At 35.9% G+C, this 20,020-nt stretch overlaps 1 protein-coding gene across 4 annotated transcripts in view; it reads left to right on the plus strand.

The window, feature by feature from the left end:
* Positions 1-20,020, plus strand: part of CPED1 (cadherin like and PC-esterase domain containing 1) — a 317,128-nt gene that overhangs the window by 100,536 nt on the left and 196,572 nt on the right. For all 4 annotated transcript variants that reach the window (XM_009243173.4, XM_054559715.2, XM_009243172.4 and 1 more), the window contains 2 exons: positions 11,962-12,094; positions 14,085-14,253. In XM_009243173.4, the coding sequence (XP_009241448.3) occupies positions 11,962-12,094; positions 14,085-14,253 (302 nt within the window). The remainder of the gene's footprint in view (positions 1-11,961; positions 12,095-14,084; positions 14,254-20,020) is intronic.

Genomic DNA, 20,020 nt, shown 5'->3' on the forward strand with positions numbered 1-20,020 from the left:
TGACTTTTTTTTTTACTGTTATCCAATAATTTCCCTTTTTAACTTAAAGCTATCTTGAATTATCTCTACTACTTACAATTCAAGCTTTTATTCAGCTTCCACTATCTGGGTCTGCACAGCCAAAATATGACAAAGAGTTCAAGCTCAAGGATTCTTTTTCTTTTTCTTTTTTTCTTTTTTTTTTTTTTTTTTTTTTTTTTTAGGAAAAATTGCTTTCTTTATTCTCTGAAAGAGTATGTTTAATGCTGGTAAAACATCTTTCTTAAGTGTTTGATAGAATTCACCATTAAAATCATTTGGACCTGCAGTTTTCTTTTTGGAAAGATATTTTTAGTTCCTTTTTGTACTTTTATTTATTTTTTATTTTTTTATTTTTATTTTTATTTTTTTCTTATTATTATTATTATACTTTAGGTTTTATGGTACATGTGTGCAATGTGCAGGTAAGTTACATATGTATACATGTGCCATGCTGGTGCGCTGCACCCACCAACTCGTCATCTAGCATTAGGTATATCTCCCAATGCTATCCCTCCCCCCTCCCCCCACCCCACAACAGTCCCCTTCCTGTGTCCATGTGTTCTCATTGTTCAATTCCCACCTATGAGTGAGAATATGCGGTGTTTGGTTTTTTGTTCTTGCGATAGTTTACTGAGAATGATGATTTCCAATTTCATCCATGTCCCTACAAAGGACATGAACTCATCATTTTTTATGGCTGCATAGTATTCCATAGTGTATATGTGCCACATTTTCTTAATCCAGTCTATCATTGTTGGACATTTGGGTTGGTTCCAAGTCTTTGCTATTGTGAATAATGCGGCAATAAACATACGTGTGCATGTGTCTTTATAGCAGCATGATTTATAGTCCTTTGGGTATATACCCAGTAATGGGATGGCTGGGTCGAATGGAATTTCTAGTTCTAGATCCCTGAGGAATCGCCACACTGACTTCTACAAGGGTTGAACTAGTTTACAGTCCCACCAACAGTGTAAAAGTGTTCCTATTTCTCCACATCCTCTCCAGCACCTGTTGTTTCCTGACTTTTTAATGAATGCCATTCTAACTGGTGTGAGATGGTATCTCATTGTGGTTTTGATTTGCATTTCTCTGATGGCCAGTGATGGTGAGCATTTTTTCATGTGTTTTTTGGCTGCATAAATGTCTTCTTTTGAGAAGTGTCTGTTCATGTCCTTCGCCCACTTTTTGATGGGGTTGTTTGTTTTTTTCTTGTAAATTTGTTGGAGTTCATTGTAGATTCTGATTTACAGATTCAATGCCATCCCCATCAAGCTACCAATGACTTTCTTCACAGAATTGGAAAAAACTACTTTAAAGTTCATATGGAACCAAAAAAGAGTCCGCATCGCCAAGTCAATCCTAAGCCAAAAGAACAAAGGTGGAGGCATCACACTACCTGACTTCAAACTATACTACAAGGCTACAGTAACCAAAACAGCATGGTACTGGTACCAAAACAGAGATATAGATCAATGGAACAGAACAGAGCCGTCAGAAATAATGCCACATATCTACAAGTATCTGATCTTTGACAAACCTGACAAAAACAAGAAATGGGGAAAGGATTCCCTATTTAATAAATGGTGCTGGGAAAACTGGCTAGCCATATGTAGAAAGCTGAAACTGGATCCCTTCCTTAAACCGTATACAAAAATCAATTCAAGATGGATTAAAGACTTAAATGTTAGACCTAAAACCATAAAAACCCTAGAAGAAAACCTAGGCATTACCATTCAGGACATAGGCATGGGCAAGGACTTCATGTCTAAAACACCAAAAGCAATGGCAACAAAAGCCAAAATTGACAAATGGGATCTAATTAAACTCAAGAGCTTCTGCACAGCAAAAGAAACTACCATCAGAGTGAACAGGCAACCTACGAAATGGGAGAAACTTTTCGCAACCTACTCATCTGACAAAGGGCTAATATCCAGAATCTTTTTTTCTTTTTTGACACAGTCTTTCTCAGTTGCCCAGGCTCGAATGCAGTGGCACGATCTTGGCTCACTGCAACCTCCACCTCCTGGGTCCAAGCAATTCTCTGCCTCAGCCTCCCGAGTAGCTGGGATTACAGACGCCCGCCACCATGCCTGGCTAATTTTTTTTATTTTTATTTTTAGTAGAGACAGGGTTTCACCATCTTGGCCAGGCTGATCTTGAACTCCTGACCTCGTGATCCACCTGCCTCAGCCTCCTAAAGTGCTGGGATTACAGGCATGAGCCACCATGCCTGGCCTGAGCTCACAAGATTTTTAAAGCTAGGACTACACTTCCCTAATTTATTGAAAATGACTGTGACATTATTAAGTGCTCCAAAATTATTTTCTCTAAGATACTTAATATATTTGACAATAAATAGCAAGATATAAATGACTTCTTATCCATCATTCACCTATTCTTAGGCATTTATTTAGCAGTTTAAAACAGGAAATTCAAGTCTAGGATTGTTATACAGGGCCATGCAAACAAGTGGTGTTAACTGAGACAAGGTGCTGATGTCAAAACCCTAAAGCCTGGGTTAGCGTATGTTAAATTTGTGAAAAATAATTCATACATATGTATATCATATATATGGTAGTAGCGTCTTAGCAGCACAAATGATAAGAGATGATTACAGAAAACTTGGAAGAATATCCTTACAGAAATAGTCATTTGAGGCCGGGCGCAGTGGCTCACGCCTGTAATCCCAGCACTTTGGGAGGCTGAGGCAGGCAGATCACGATGTCAAGAGTTCAAGACCAGTCTGACCAACATAGTGGAACCCCGTCTCTACTAAAAATACAAAAAATTAGCTGGGTGTGGTGGTGTGCACCTGTAATTCCAGCACTCGGGAGGCTGAGGCAGGAGAATCGCGTGAACCCAGGAGGCAGAGGTTGCAGTGAGCCGAGATTGTCCCACTGCACTCCAGCCTGGGCGACAGTGAGAGACTCCGTCTCAAAAAAGAAAAAAAAAAGAAAAGTAGTCATTTGAATGTAATGTCCTGGCTTAAATTCTACCTGGAAAAGAAACAGGTTAACTTCAAAAGTTAAAATCTAGACAAAAATAGGCAAAAAAAAAAAAAATTGAAAATATAATAATCTCATTAACATCTTTAAAGACCAGCAATTATTTACCACTTCAGATAGGAAGGCCCTTCCCCTCTTGGCTCAATAAATTGGATAATTCTTTACTCATGTACAAGATATAAGATAGTCAGATGTACCTGGCTAATGATGGGGATAACTAGCTAGGGCTGAGAATTGAAACACCATTTCAGAAACTCTTCTCAGGTTCTGCCTGGCTTCTGACTCAGGCCCTTGGGTCCTCATCTATGAGGAGTGAACTCTTGTGTTATATGTCACTCAGCCAAACCTGAAACCCTCAGGTTCTAATCATATCACTGAGCAACTTGAGGGAAAGAACCTCAAGGCAAAATGGTTTAGTAATCCTATCAGAACATCTTTTCTGACATATTTCCATGTTCTTGACCTATTTCTGGCATTTGGAGCTCTAACCCTCATTAGATTTCATTGTGGCCATTGGCTCTTGCCTCTCCATGGTCTATATTCTTACCTCCTTTTGGGAGTCAGATATTATAAAAATCCTGATATTTTAAATATGTACTTGGTTCACATATGTTTACTTTTAAATAACAGAAATAGAGGTAAATTAACAGGAATATTGTGTGCATTTTATTATACCAAAAATACCAGGTAAAAATTGAAGGTTAAATTTGCCTGTGAAGTTGCCATTAAGTAAAAGATATATTAACACATGGTTTCGTTTAAATAGGAGCCATGACCCCTAGTGTTTGTGTGTTACATTTAAATTAGAATTGACTTTCATATATATACATACATAATTTGGAATCACTGTTATAGGGTTCTAGTAAGTTATTATTCTGACTTAAATTATTTCGATGATATCTGATAGTTACTGCAGAAAATATTCCTGAGAAAAAAGTTTACTATTAATAAAATGATAAACTACTTTTCACAGTGGGTGGGTTTAGGCTGCCATTCTATTATCATATTTGTTTCACTCTATGTGTTAATATTTTTTGGAGGTTGTGTTGTAAATTGTTATTAATGATGCTCATTAATTTATACTAAATTATCCACCTTTGGTCTTGTTGCAGTAGTCAAGCAGTTTTCTTTTTTTAAAAAATGTCATTTCCCCTGGAAAATTCATGCAGAAAACCATCAAAGGAAAATTAAGCTGCCATAAAGTAATAAAACAATCTTTCATGCTGTTTGGTCATTGCAGCGAAATCATAGGGCAAGAAAATTGAAATAGTAGTCTAGACACAGCTTTTATAACTGACAAGAATGAGCAGAACTCAAGGTTCTTATGTGGTCATGGTCAAAACATAGAGCGGTCCATGGGGAAAATTATTTCTGTAGAACTGCATGACTTTGACACTTCCACTGAAAAAGACTGGAAAGAAGAGCGTTCATGGCTTCCATTTACTGAGTGCTCCATAAGCATTTGATTGAGTGGTTAGTTGGTGGAAGTTTTATACAATGACTACCCCTTTAGAGCACATTGCTGTGTCATTGATCTGGTCACTTTTATGGGTCAAATTGTGTCTCCACTTCCACTGGGACATGGACTACATTTCATTTCCTATAACAAAGTGAAAGTTACTGTTTTTCTGCCAAGAGTACTGTATAGAAATACCATGCTATTCGTATTTGTAGTTTGATGTACACTGATATGATAACATCATATGAAAGATATTCTGAAACCATAGAGAATAAAATATTGTTATCAAAGTCATACAAGTAGTAATACAATAATGTCAGATCTTGATAAATGAATTATGAGTTGCCTAGGTTAAGGCTAGAATTCTGTACTAATATACTTTTATGTGTTTGGTGTATCCATTCTCTCAAAGATACTCTACTCAATGCTATTTGCATAAAATAAAAGTAAAAATTTATTAAAGAATCGATGTGTTTAGGCCAGGCGTGGTTCACGGCTGTAATCCTAGCACTTTGGGAGGCCAAGGAGGGCAGATCTCCTGAGGTAAGAAGTTCAAGACCAGTCTGGCCAACATGGTGAAACCCCGTCTCTATTAAAAATACAAAAATTAACCAGGCATGTTGGTGGTTGCCTGTAATCCCAGCTACTCGAGAGGCTAAGATCGCTTGAACCCATAAGGCAGAGGTTATAGTGAGCCGAGATCCTGCCGCTGGCACTCCAGCCTGAGTGACAGAGCGAGACTCTATCTAAAAAAAAAAAAAAAAAAGCATAGAATTGTTCAGAGTATACAGATCCCCAAATTATATTATTTAAGCTGAAGTGTAGGTCTGAAATAGTTCTTGGAATTTTGTCTAGGTGTCATAAATCTGTTGACTACAAACTATTTCTGTTTTAATTTGAGTTGGTTGCTTGACAAGAAGTATGTCTCTGAACAAAATACAGAGGAAGAGACTTAAATACTGCAGTAACTGAAAAAAAAAATTGCAGTAACTGACTCAGTCCTAGGTTTACTCCATCCATAGAAACCTAATACAGAATTCCTTTAAAGAAGTGAAACGGAACAAGAAATGAATTCCTTTCCTGGGATACTACAATGCAAAATTTGAGGAGGATCACTAAAAACACAGTGTGTCTTTACAGACCATGTATAAGTAAAGATACTGTGTTTTATTTTGGTCTTGTTTTTAAGAGAGTAATGTCAAATACCAGATGTTTAAAAATGCCATAAGAGGATTCAATGGATTCGCTTTTATCTGATAGTGAGTAGTGGTGGGAACCTCTTAGTGTTAAACTCAAAAGGAATAACATTGTAGCTACTCTTTGAAATTTCCAAAGTTAGAAACAAGATTTCTAGATTATTAAAAAATCTATATTAAACTACTATTTAATAGTAGTAACTGTGTAACACTTCTTGAGCATATAAGTCAAAGGCTGTGCAAAGCACTTTAAGGGAACTTCATATTTAATTCTGTCAGCATCCACATGAGGTAAGTTCTTCTTATTATTACTATTCTTATTATTCTAATTTTCCAGATAAAGAGACTGAATTTTAAAAAGTAAAGAAATTGACTCATGATTACACTTATATAGGCATCTATTAATAAGCAGGAATTCGTATTTTTAAAATAAATGTTATAGTATTATTTGTAAAATATTTTTGGAAAAATATTATTTAGCAGCTATCTACAATGTGCTGGACAAATTAGATTATGCATCTTTATTGGTTTCCCTCACATCTTCTTGGGCCCAAGTTCAGGCAATTTGGTAAAACAAATGAGCCCTAGGCCCCCAAATCCTTCACTTTCTCAGTGTCCCGGTAAGGAGCAGCCTTCCTTTTGGCTGTCTGCTGGTGACATTCTCTTCTATGCTTTCCCATGCTAACTGTGGGTTCCAGGGGGCTTTGCTGATATATTAGGCCTCTTGGCCTTAGATAGTTAATCTATCAGCTGTGGATCCCTTCCTGAGACTGCCTTGGTGCCATTGTTGCAACCCACTCTTGTGTACGTAGTATTGTACCAATCTAACACTACATTGTGGTAGCGAGAGAAAACCAATCCCCACCCATGTTATACACATTTCCTAGGCCTGAACAATAAGTTTGCATTGTACAAATCCAGTGAAGTTGCTCAGCAGTTGGCTTGTTTACTCTTTTCATTTCTGCACATACATCTGGTTATTTGGGTAAGAAGAAGTGGAGTTCACTTATTAAGTATAGATTTATCTGAGATCCTATATTAAGTGCCAGGATGTGTTTGGTGCTTGGCACTAGTCATTCAGTGGAGAAAAAAAATTAGAATCTCTGCCGTCATGGAGCTTATAGTCTAGTGAACTGAGAATACCCTTAGCTGCACTCAAAATAACCCTTCCCTTCTAACTTCCAATGGGTGATCAAGCTTGTAACCTTGACTCTACCTTGGGATATGTTTTCTCACCAGTTTATACACTTTTTAAGAGGTGAAAGGGTGGTGGATGCTCCTCAAATAGTAGTTAGGGGGTAGGAGCTTGTTCAGCTAAAGCCTCTTCCCATGAGGCTTATTGAGCCTCACTCAAATGAAACTGGAGCTGGTTGACCCTGTGGAGCACTCACAATTACCAGAACATGAGAAATTAACAGAGGGACTGCATTTCAGCTCTGGTGCTGAGACCCTGGCCACTTATCTTCTCCATTAGGCCATTTATAGCACATATTTAAATCATAACTTCATATCGAGGATCACAGAGATTGAAGATTGCAAAGGACCTTAGACACCATCTACTTATTCTTTTAGTCTACTTGCTGCTAGACTTTTTCATCATCATACAAAGAGAAAACAGATTCAGAGCTGAAGATTTTTGTTCTCTTCTAGCAACTGGCACAACTTAGACTAGGCTTCTATTGTTTTCAAAGCATAAGCCAAACGCTCATTGAGTGATTTCAAGATCCCCCTTTTGCCATTTTTACCCACTGACATTCTAGCCACTGGAACTGTTTTTCACAGTAGTATGTTTTGTCACTCTTTCTTCCCCACTGTAGGCATTGTGGTGAAGGAAAAAAAAAATTTGGTTGAACATTATGAAATTGCTGATATTTCATCAACATTCAACAAATTTTTACCTAACAAAAGGCAATTTTATGTGGCTCAACCTGTGCTATCCCTTGCTGCCACATCTAAATGCTCTTATTTGAAATCAAAGCTAATATTGCTCCCTTTTTCTGTACACACACACACAAACACACACACACACACACACACACACACACACACACACAGTTTGTTTGTTTGTTTCTCTAGGACATGTGGCTACTGAGAAGACTAGGGCCAAAACTTGTATTTACCAAGTACTGTGTAGAGTTTGTGCTGAATATTCTCTATTTGCCCCTCAGATTTACTCTACACCCCTCTCCAGGGAGCCATCCTCCACAGACTGCATCCACAGGGCATCCTTGTCCCCTGGCGTCTAGCGAGAGATTGAGGACAGGAGAAATAATTTGGGAATATTTGTTGCCTGGCTCCTTCCCCTCTGGACCCTGGCTTGGAAGTGGCTGTGTTCCTCTACCTGTAGCCATAGTCTTTCGTAATGGCCTTTCCTATAACAATGCTTTTTACTGGTTCTGGAAACTTCTCCTTCCTGGGCTAAGAGTGGTAAAAGCTTCCCATTTTGTCGGCCCTGGGGAGCTCCTCTACCCCTTGTTGATTTTCCTGAACTATACCCGTGTGTTTGTTAACAGTCCCTTCTTTAATAGTCTCACGGTTAATAGTCTCTTCAGTTACTCCTTTGACTCTGCTGTCTTCTGGGGCCCTGACTGATAGAGTGATTTCCTGGCTATGACTTCAGTTTGTGCATATATTAGTTTCTATTTGCTATATGTGAAAGTTCTGATGTTATATTTGCAGAGCTTTTATACCTGTAGGCTAAGTTCTAAGACTTATTAATGCCCTCAGGCAGGAGGAATGATTAATGCACTCATAAATGGTACTTATTTACACTTCTAATCTCAAAACTAATTGCTAATTATTAAGTAAGGACTTTATCTTTTTTGAAAATTTTAAAATAAGAAAATGCTGGCTAAATCTAGTTTTCTAATATCAAAATGCAAGACAATATTCAAACATCTGTGAAATATAATTATACTTTTATTATTACTTCCCTATTAATTATTAGTTGTAAGGCAAAACATTAAGTCAAATGCAATATAAATTTGACATCTAATCTTTGCCAGTGTAAGTGTTTTTTCAGTGTTTAATATTTGACTGTGGTGTATATACTCATATGTCACATAGAAGGGAAAGAAGTAATCAAATAAAATGTTTTTAATTCATTGGAATATGATTTTGTTCTCTAACCATAGATTGGCTTATCCCTCCAAAACAAGTTCATTGTTAGAACAAATATTTCAAATATTTCCTGAGCACTTATTTTAGTGCTTATTTTAGTCAGTGTAGTGTTCAGTGATATGGGAAGTTCAGAAGATTCATGGGATTTACGTTCTGGGTTTTAGAAGGCTTCCTAACAATGTCACAAGCCTATTAATTGTTGGTCTCCTGTTTCTGGTTTAATCATCATTTTCATAATACTTTTTCCCCATAAGCAGGCACTCAGTATCTAGCCAACCAGATATTAAAAGATATTGAAAAGCAGGTTTCATGCATCCCTAACGAATTTTTCACTTTTATTCTGGGTAAACTTTACTGATCATAAAGTTACAGGCTTCAGGGCTCTCTAAAATAAGCTAAGAGTAGCCAATAAATAAAAGTACAGCACTATTCACCATATGGTATTTCACGTTTTAATCTGTTTTCCATTCAGTCTGCATATTATGGGGCAGGAAAGCCCCAAAGAGTCATGCTAGGTATTCCATATTAAGTTACTTTAACATTTTTAACAAGTATATGTTAATGAACTAGGCTATTTGGAAGACTACGTCATACAGCCTCATCACCCAAATCCCTTCGAAAAACAGAAGGTCGTTTGAGCATTGTTTGTAGGAAACTTCTAGGCTCTTTGAGTGGGTTGGTTGGGCCATGGAGAAGGGGAATGGAGTAATAAATGGATTAGACCGGACTGTTGAGAGAGCCCTTGAAGGCTATGCCAGATGAAAGATACAAGAAATAGTGCTCCAGACATACCTTTATCTGTTAATAGCCTAGGACACTGAAATGTTTACACGATTATTTATAAAATTCCATAAAATGCATTTGCAGCTTTTAAAGATATGAATGAAGCTGATATCTAAGTTGTGGCTATAATAAAGTTAAATGAGAATAATTTTAGAGGGGACAGCTAATTACAGAGTTTTTTTTTTCTTTTAGAGTAATAAAAGGTAACATCCAAGCCTGGAATAATATAATAGGAAGCCTAGAATTTATTGATATATGTATAAATATAAAAATAAAGGTAAAGTTATTTTGCTCAGTATTCATTTCCATTATCCGATCACAGTTTCAGAGATTCATGTGGAAATCTGACATAGTCTTGGCAATTCCTTTATTGAACCCCTTCAGTTTCATGTATGGCTCCACTTGAGCTAAACCACAAAAAAGTGACATAAAATTGTTTATTCTTTTGACATGTTTTTTGACAACTTCCTCAAAACCACTGAGATACTATCTTGGCAAGAAACTTAATATGTCTAGCTTCTTTAATGTCAAATGTGCTTGGATTTGAAATCAATTCTGTGTTTTTCGGCAGCAAGGTAAGAGGGAAATCAGAGTAGATTACACTTTTCTCATACTATATAAAAGAAGCCGCCAAATCAGCTCTTCGGAGAAACAAAACTTGTCCTAGTAATATACTCTGAAAACATAACTCTATTTAGTAAAATTTTAATCAAGAACACGTATTTTATTACTGCAAATTGAAAAGCTTACATAAACATTTCAACTTTTTAAAAGTTGTGATTCCCAAGAAAAGAAATTAACTGAATGGCTGTTCATTCATCACCTCCAAAACCAAAGCCATTTGAATATTTCCTTTATTATGATGTATTAGAACTTCATTGAAAGGGAAAACTTACAAATAAGTTATCATTTTCGGAGCAAGATCATACTATGCTAAATAATGAGATATGGGAATACATTGAACAGCTTGACTTCTGCTGACTTTTACTTAATAGTGTGAAGTGTTTTAAATTAGACTATGTTAGTATTGATGAAATGTGCACAAAGGGGAAAAATAATTTAAAGGCTTTGTTCTATTTTGAGAGCTAGATATATTATTAAAAAATAAAGCACTGTGACCTGGGATTAAGAAAACAACTTCTAAATACTGTTGGAGAGAGTGGAAATTGGAGCAACCACTTTGGGAGGCAATCTGGTCATGTCTAACAAATTTGCAGTGCGTTTACCATTGACCTGGCAATTACACATACCAGTACAAATCTGCCACCAGACAAACTTGTAAAAGTACACCAAAATAGATGTATAAGAGTATTCATTGCAGTACTTTTGAAATAGCAAAAGAAAAACATTACAAAAATAATGTAAATAACAATAAAGAATGGCTAAATCAAATGTATATTTATTTAATGAAGCACCCTAAGCTATTAAGAGGTATGTATGAAATAACTCTGAATATGCTGATATGGAAAGAATGCCAGGATGGGTTAGTAGGTATAAATAAGCCAGACGTATATTACTATAACACCTCTTTGGGATAATTAAAAAAACAAACAGGAATACCTACATATATAGGCTCATGTAGATACATTGACATTTATATTAATTACATCAACTTTTATATTGAAGAAATATATGCATCTGACCCAATGTGCTTATTCAGATCTTACAAGTTAATATGTAAGCATTGGTTTTTGATGGGAAGAGGTTCTAGATAGAAGTGAATTGGAGGATGCTTTTTCTGCTCATTTGATTGTTTTCTGTAATATTTGATTTTTGTAATCATGTATATGCAATACCTTTATTTTTAAGCATGTCAATATGAGTGTTCTTAAGTAAACCATTATTATTGTTCTTTATTTTTATATACCTTAAAACCCAATAATTAATATTTTATAAGACAATAAAGCCCTGTTGTTGAGATTCCCAAGGTTACGAAGCATAACAAACTTTAGTATATCAGCATTGTATTGTCAGGAAATCAGCTCAAGTTTTCTATGTAATATTCTCATCACAAACAAAAGTCTGCTCTTGCAGCCACCACCCCCTCATTGAGAATGCATCCCTTAGCTTTGTAGGATAGATCAGCCTGATGTTGGACAGTTAGAGACATTGTATCTACCTCCCCTTCTGAGCAAGAAAATGAAATCAATTATTACAATTGTTTTCCTCCTCTAGTAAGAGAACATATGGCAAACAAAGGCCTCTCTAAATATGCATTCATACTTAGTGGATCCAATTTTGATTCAGAATGGGGAGAAAAATGGTTGCATATTTCTCATGCACCCTGCAGTTTAATACAGCATACTGTATTTTCAAAGCAGTTCCAAAAAGAAACAATAAAATGACTATCTTCTGCTCTCTTGAATCTTTTCAGAATTGCAACTTCCAGTGAGTCCCTCTGTGTGTCTGAATCAGGGAATACAATTAAAGCCTAGTACTTCGAGTCACCTTTTAAAAACAGTGAAGCCACGTATGTGGAAACCAGGGGACTGGAGACGTGAACAGCTGTAAGCTAATCATTTTGAATTGTTATAACCAGCATGCATTGTAGGAGACAGCTAACAAGAGAAAAGCACAGAACAGATATGGGGGTTTCACATGTGTGAATTATTAGTTTCTCTTACATAAATTTTCAGCTCTCCTTTTTAAATAAAGAATGCCATCATTGACTTTCTCCTAGATTAATTCAAGCCTGTCCTGCCAGAAAATAAACATTTGGGTAAATTGGACTCTTATCTAATAAGTTACATTAAAGGAAATTGAATTTAAAACCTTGACAATGCAAAACTATAAAATTTTAACTTCCATTTTATACTCAAATGACTTTGCCTTAGACTATGAATATGGCTGGATGCATTTTTTTTCTGCTATTTTTTTTTTATGGCTCTTAGCATCTAAGAAAGCATCTGCTGTGTATCAAGTTATCCAGGTTTCCTCCAGGGAAAGGATTTTGTAATGTAGATAAATTATAGTTAAAAATTAAGAGATTTTAATTATCTTATCCAAGACACAAATAAGTTTGCCTCATCTAATTTTATAATTATTAAGTAGTATTTAAACTGTTAATAGTATTTATTGAAGAATCGTATGCGTCTTGTGCCAACCTAGAATTTTAAAGTTTAAAGTAGGCCAGGTGCAGTGGCTCATGCTTGGAATCCCAGCACTTTGGGAGGTCAAGGCAGGAGGATTACTTAAGCCCAGGAGTTCAAGACCAGCCTGAGCAACGTACTGAGAATCCATCTATACAAAAAATAGAAAAATTAGCCAGGCACAGTGGTGCATGCCTGTAGTCTCAGCTACTCAGGAGGCTGAGGCAGGAGAACCAATTGAGCCCTCGAAATGGAGGCTACAGTGAGCTGTGATCGCACCACTTCACTCCAGCCTGAGTGACAGCAAGACCTTGTCTCAAATATATATACATATAAAAAGCACAATCCTTTCATTGATCAAACTTAGATATTTAACATTTAGAAATATGATGTAGAAAAGCAAATAATTATACATTATGGTATCATTTATGATGAAAGCATATTTGTTTCATTACAAAATTTTAAACTGGTGTTACTTTTCCTTTGTAGCCTGAAGTGTTTTTTTTTAATTTTTTTTATTTTTTAATATTTCATCCCTTAAGTTAACTCTTCATTATCTGGGAGTAGGGACATTAGGTAAGATTGAACTAGTGGGGAAATTATTTTTCCGCATTCTTGGTGACCTGTCCACTATTTAAAAACTTAATATGTTTTTCTAGAGAAGAAAAAATAGAGCAAAGGTAGGCAGGGGTAGAAGGTTTTAGAAAGTTTCACGCAAACTGTAATTTATATCACTTTTGTTGCAATGGTACCATGCATCTGAGGTCACGGGTACTGTGACTAATTTATATATTTATTTTTTAAATTCAACTTTATTCTATATACTACCTTTCCACCTTTTTAATTAATTAATTAATTAATTAATTTGAGACACAGTCTCACTCTGTTGCCCAAGCTGAAGTGCAGTGATGCATTCTCAGCTCAGTGCAACCTCCTTCTCCCAGGTTCAAGTGATTCTCCTGCCTCAGCCTTCCAAGTAGCTGGGACTACAGCCCATGCCACCATGCCCAGCTAATTTTTCTATTTTTGGTAGAGGCAGGGTTTCACTATGTTGGCCAGCCTGGTCTCGAACTCCTGAGCTCATGATCCGCCCGTCTTGGCCTCCCAAAGTGCTGGGATTATAGGCATAAGCCACTACGCTCAGCCACCTTTTTTTACTTTTTAAAAATACTTTGATTAAATCTGCCAGAGTGGGGAACTATTACCAATTTGACTCCTTCTCGCTGTACCTCTCCACCACCTGGTGGTGATGCTAATAAGCAATTGAAATTGTTCAAGGAAACCCACACACTGAGGGCGGGCATCCTACAAAGGATAGAAGCAGTTTACAAAGCTTGTAGGTAATTTACAAATTATGTACTCAACCCTACATTATGGAGTGCTAACTATGTTGTTTTATTTTTTTTAGGAATGAAACGACAGTCCTTGCTCCACATGAAACAATCTTTCAAGCTGAAGATCTATCTGTGATTCTTAAAGCGTATGTGTTGGTGACATCTTTAACCCCTTTGCGTGCATTCATTCATTCCACTGGCACAGTTTGGAATCCACCAAAGAAAAAACGCTTCACTGTCAAGGTAAGCTCTTGGTTGAAGCTATTATTTCACATAAGTACACTGAAGTAAAGTAAAGTGAGTTGGGCTGCCATTTTCCCACCTTTATGGTTATCAAATCCCATTGAACAAAGATCACATCTTTTTTATTGCTGCAAGAAAAGATTTTCACTTAATAGGTGCAGGTTTAAAAATGAACTGGAAGCAGCTTAGTTCACTAGGGATCACAAAGGCTACATTCTTTTTTCTCAATTCATCATGATAGTTCAATTCTTTGATCTACTTATTACAGAGCTAGTTCACAGCTATACTCTGTTTTTCTTAATTTTTCACTTATTCAAGAAAAATATAGTCAAGGCAACAAATGAAAATACAATTTCGCCTTTGTGCTTTTTGCTTCACCCTTAGGAAGCATAATGCTAGTTCATCACACCAGTCAATATGGAATATTTGCTGAGTGAAAAATAAAGCTCTCAAGTGTGCCTAATATAGCAAGCTATGACATAAAGGATAATAGGGAAGATTTCAGGGAAGAACTTAATAATAATCCCAAAAAGTTTAGTAAGTTATAAAAGGTAGCTCAGGTCAACTTGGCTGAAAATGAGATCTAGTGACAATATGTTTGATAAATTTTAAAGAAATTTTGATTTTACAGTATTTTATTGTTCTGCATACCAAAAAGAGGAAATAGAAACTGAAAGAATGCATAGGCTCTCTCACAGTTTCAACAGATTAAAAAATGACTGAACTTGATTTTTTTCAGAATTTAGCTTCATAAATTTAATTTTGAATTTTGGAAAATCTTCTACCTCAAGAAGGCATGAGTGAATTGTTAGAATTTATTTCTGCCGTCTTATTTTTTTACTTAGTATGCTTTCTTTTTCTCCTCTTAAACTTTGCTTTTTCACTGAAAAGCTTAAATATTCTTGTGTAAGTTTAAAAGTTGTACATTCTTTACATATATAACATAGAGTGGTCACTGTTAATTTAAAACATGCACTCATGTTTATGTTTTCCTATGATTTCTTAGACTTTTCAATATCTCTATCTGCTTCCCAACCTTGCCTTCTCAAGACTCTTTCGGTCTCTGTACCATGTCCCCAAATCCCATTATCACAATGTAGATTTTTAGTTTTAGTTGAAATAATCACTTGTTCCTTTTTTTGGTCTTTTTTCCCTCAAAAACAAAACAAAACTTTATCAAGACACTTAGACCATCCTTACTTCCCCACATTGTTTACAATGCCCTCCTGGATTTATTTCTTTTATTATTTGAGTGTTTTCAATTTGGGTCTGATGTCTTTAATCTTTAATTCCAAAAATTTGTTTTCATGATTTCTTGAAATATTTTTGCTCACTGTTTTTATTCTTCCTTTTTCTGTTGACCAGATTTGATCCTTCCATTTCTATTTATATTATTTGGCTTTTCTTATCTGCTTTCTGGAAGCATTTCTGTTTTCTAAGACAGTTCTTCAATCTTATCTTTCGAATCATACAATCTGTGTCAGTCCATTTTTGCATTGCTATAAAGGAACACAGGAGGCTGGGAAAGGTATAAAGAAAAATGTTTATTTGGTTCATGGTTCTGCAGGCTGTACAAGCATGGAACCAGCATCTGCTTGGTTTCTGGTGAGGCCTCAAGAAGCTTCCACTTATGGTGGAAAGCAAAGTGGGAGCAGGCATGTCACATAGTGAGAGAGGGAGCAAGAGAGATGCCAGGCTCTTAAACCAAGCTCTCCTGTGAACTAATAGAGGGAGAACTCACCACAGGGAAGGCACCAAGCCATTCATGAGTGATCCGCACCTACAACCCAAATACCTCCCAGCAAGCCCCACCTCCAACATTGGGGATCATATTTCAACATGAGATTTCGATGGGGCAAATATCCAAATTATATCAAAATCCTTCTTACACTATAGCTTTGCTGCTATCTCATCAGTTGTTTCTTGTATTTCAGTTATTTATTTAATGCTGCCTGTAAAACTTAAATGCTCGTGCCCCTTCACTTAAAAACTATGTATATTTTTATTTACTTCTAATATTTTTTACCATATTTCCTCTTTGTTCTTTTTAATGACTTCTTTTTCACATTTTATTTTGCTACTATCTTCCATTATTTCCTTGAGTATATTGCTGGCATGCTTATTTTAAATTCCTCATCTATCAGTTTTGGTAGCATGATATATATTGTTCAGTTTGTTGTCTTTCTTTTGAAGTAGCTGTATTTTTTGTGCATTCTCTATTTTGTCCTTTGAGCTTAAGTCCTCCTGCAGACATTATTTATTCCAGCTAGTACGATGTTTGGGGAAGGTCAGTCCTTTCAGGTGAATCCAAGGAGAAGGGACAGAATGTGCTCCAAACATGAAGAAACCACTTTTGGTCACTTCCCTTTGTAGCCAGGTAACTTCCCTGGTCAGAATTTCACCCCCTAAACTGTCTTAGGCATAAAAGCACTGGGAGGAAGCACATCTTCCTCCATTATATGTCATCAAGCCTGAAGGTTGACAGGCAGTAGGGTGGAGGAGTGAATGCCACATGTGACCAGTAACTCCATACAGTTTTTCCTCCTTTCTCCCAAGAAATTCAGCAATCTGAATCCTGGGCCTGGGCTTAGCATCCTTAACAAGGAAGGAACAACCAATGATTGCCCTAGAGGAAGACAGGGGAGAGTCTCCCCAACAACTCCCCTCCCCCAACTCCACTTATCCCTGACCATGGCTACCACTGGTCACACCAGTTCACAATAGCTCTAGACTCCCTTTCAAAGAGGTGTTTGTTATTTGTTCTTTGTTATCAAATTCTTGCTTCGTTCTCATTTCACCTGGGCTAGTGAATCATCTTAACAGGAAACTGAAGCTCTTAGGTATTTTAAATAATTTTTAAAGTATTTTTCCTCTTTTTATGTAAGCGCCGCTCCCCCTACCCTGATACAAATAACAGGCTAATTTTTATGACTGTTTTTATTTATGTATTTCCTGAAAATAAATGAGAAAATAAATCTCCTTGTGATCTGGTTTTCTTTAGATTTTCACGCTTCATTCACTATTTCCTTTCTTATTCATATTTTTGTCTTTTATGTGAGACAGATGCAAGCTGCGGTTGTAGCATAGGAAAGCATGCAGTTCTTGTCATTTTCATCCCCTCCTTGGGATTTATCTTTTCAAGATCTTGCCTGATTATTCTGGACAATACTGTTATCTCCTCTCAGAGGGAGGTAGTGCAGCTTCCTGGGTCAATGTGGAGAAAGTGATTGTTTCCTTACTAGTTCAAAGTTACGCTTGATGATACAGATAAGTTTCAGAAAACAAGAGGATATTTATTTACCCTTCAACTGATGTACTTGTTATTTCAGTTAAAACAAGTAGATTATAACTCATCTGTTAAATTACTTAACCATCCTCAGAAATACTGCTTTCTCCTGGTATTTTTAGATGTGAAAAAATACACAGAAACTTCTCACTGCTAATGTGGAGGACAAAACCAAAACCCATTTTAAAAACTACCCACGCTATACCAGCTTGTTATTAAACACTGTTCTCAAATTCCACAAAACATAATTTTGTGTGTGTGCATGTGTGTGTGTGTACTGAGTCCTGAATTCAAAGCCCAAATGACTTAGTTAAATCAGTAGTGATTTATGTACTGTGTGATGAGGCAAGCCCACTAAACTAGTTATCAGTGAACATTTATAGAACATTCTGGCAGCTAAAGAAGGTATGAAGGCAATAACAGATATAACTATGAGCTCATTTATTTCCAATTAGGTCTTCTGCTGAGATACTTTATCTGTTAAAGCTTTGGAGAGAGTAAAAAAAAATCAAGAAATGCAAATTTGAGGAATAATGGAAAATAGAAGCTTTGTAAACTATTTTTAATGCCCTTCTACAGAATAAAATATTTAAAAATTTAAGTGTTAGATGTTTCCCAAGGATGTTCAAACCTAAAAGCAGAGGAAGTTGTGAAAGGGAAAAAAATCGCAAATGTAATATTTGCTTACTGTACCATTTGATCTGATTTTAAATCAATTCTATTTGTTGCTGTTAAGACAATATCGTTTACTTGATAAGTATAATAAATCCAACTTTAAGAAATATTTTATTTAAAAATGTCTTCCCTTAAAAAGCTCTCGACTTAATTATAAAACACTTCAGTTCGTATCTATAAATTCACGAGTAAAACTCTTTCACAAATATTCTAACTATAACTTTTGGTTAAATGTGTCTATGTCTGTCTTAAAACACAGGTCATATAGATTAACTGCAAGAAATGTCATAAATTTAAATTTGGTTCTTAGAGCAAAAAGTCACAAGTCATCCCTTCATCCATTGTAAATCACAAAAGAAGTTACCCAACAGAGAGGCAACTGTAATATCTGTAACTTTTTATGATGTCTGAAGATTCTTTATACTTCTGACCATAGTTGACTGACTGTTTTTATGAAAATGTATTGCTGAAGAGATTTGTGACTTCTGGCAGAAAAGCTTGTCCAAAGCCTTATTTTGTTCAGTCAAGACATAAATTAAATTAATTCATTGTTTGATCAGCCATCCCATATTTGAAGATGTTAGATTTGTTGCTATTCCATATTTGACATCAGATATAAAGTTATATGAAGATGATTCCTTGCATATAATCAGCTCCCTATAAATGTCTCTTCGATTGAATTGAATCAAAGGTCATTAAAAAAATTTTAACTGCATGAAGAAATTGCCTGAGTCTACTTTATCCCTAACTGCTATAAGCCAGCCACTCTACTTTGCAACGATATATACATGATATAGGTAAATATTATACAAATGATCATTTGTTTTCCAGTAAATGCAATAGACAGATGTCATAATCTGAATTTCTGGATAAGGGCCACTTTGATAGAGATAGGGAAATCTGGGATACCATAGCCTTTTTTCAAGTCAGATTTGTGAGTTCTAAATCACCAGCTCTCTACCACCACTGCACTGGCCTTCAGGGGACCATTCTTCCATCTCCAGTGCCTGCAGTTCCCTCTCACATCAATACAATCAGCAAATGTGCACAGAGGGCAGAGGAGAACTGTGGCAAAGAGAGGAATGGTGTTATGTCCAAGATTCCTTTTAAAAAGATGCATATATCCCTTATTCATTTTGGAAATATGACACAGTTGCAGGGATGAAGTTAGCCTCATTTGTCATCAATATTTATGCACTGCCTTTGATAATGTTGGGTGAGATCGCTTATATATTCCCAAGGTAAAAATGAGTAATGTCTTTGGAAGAAGGTATAAAGTGACAGTATGGTTTTTCAACCTTAGGAAGTATTCTTCTCCTGATCTTCATTTTATGTCCAAAACTGCAGGCAATGAAGCAGACCTTGTAAAAGGCTTTTGACTGAGCATCTGGCCCTTCACTAGGCCCGGGAGATTTATGTCAGCTGTAGAAACAATGTGAATAAAAGTCTTCTCCTGACAGTTTGTAAAAAAGAGTTGATGTATTACTTAACCTACATTTGCTTGAATTAAATTTTAAAATTGCATCAGGGTGTTCATTTTAAAGTATGATTTTATATAAATAGAAATTATAAATAACCAGCATGTAATTGAATAAACTTGTGACCAAAGCTGACTTACTTTAAAAACTTTTATAATAACTGCAAAGTAATCAGCCCACATTGATGTTAGATTGCACTAATACTCTTTATAGCAACTTTGTGTCTTCTTTAAAAGCAATTCATTCACTCATTCATTCATTCCTTCATTCCCAACTTGGTTCTATTAAAAGATTTCTCAAGTCATTTTGTATATTCATTAATTCCGAA

This window comes from Pongo abelii, chromosome 6 (assembly GCF_028885655.2).
Source record: "Pongo abelii isolate AG06213 chromosome 6, NHGRI_mPonAbe1-v2.0_pri, whole genome shotgun sequence".
NCBI lineage: Eukaryota > Metazoa > Chordata > Mammalia > Primates > Hominidae > Pongo > Pongo abelii.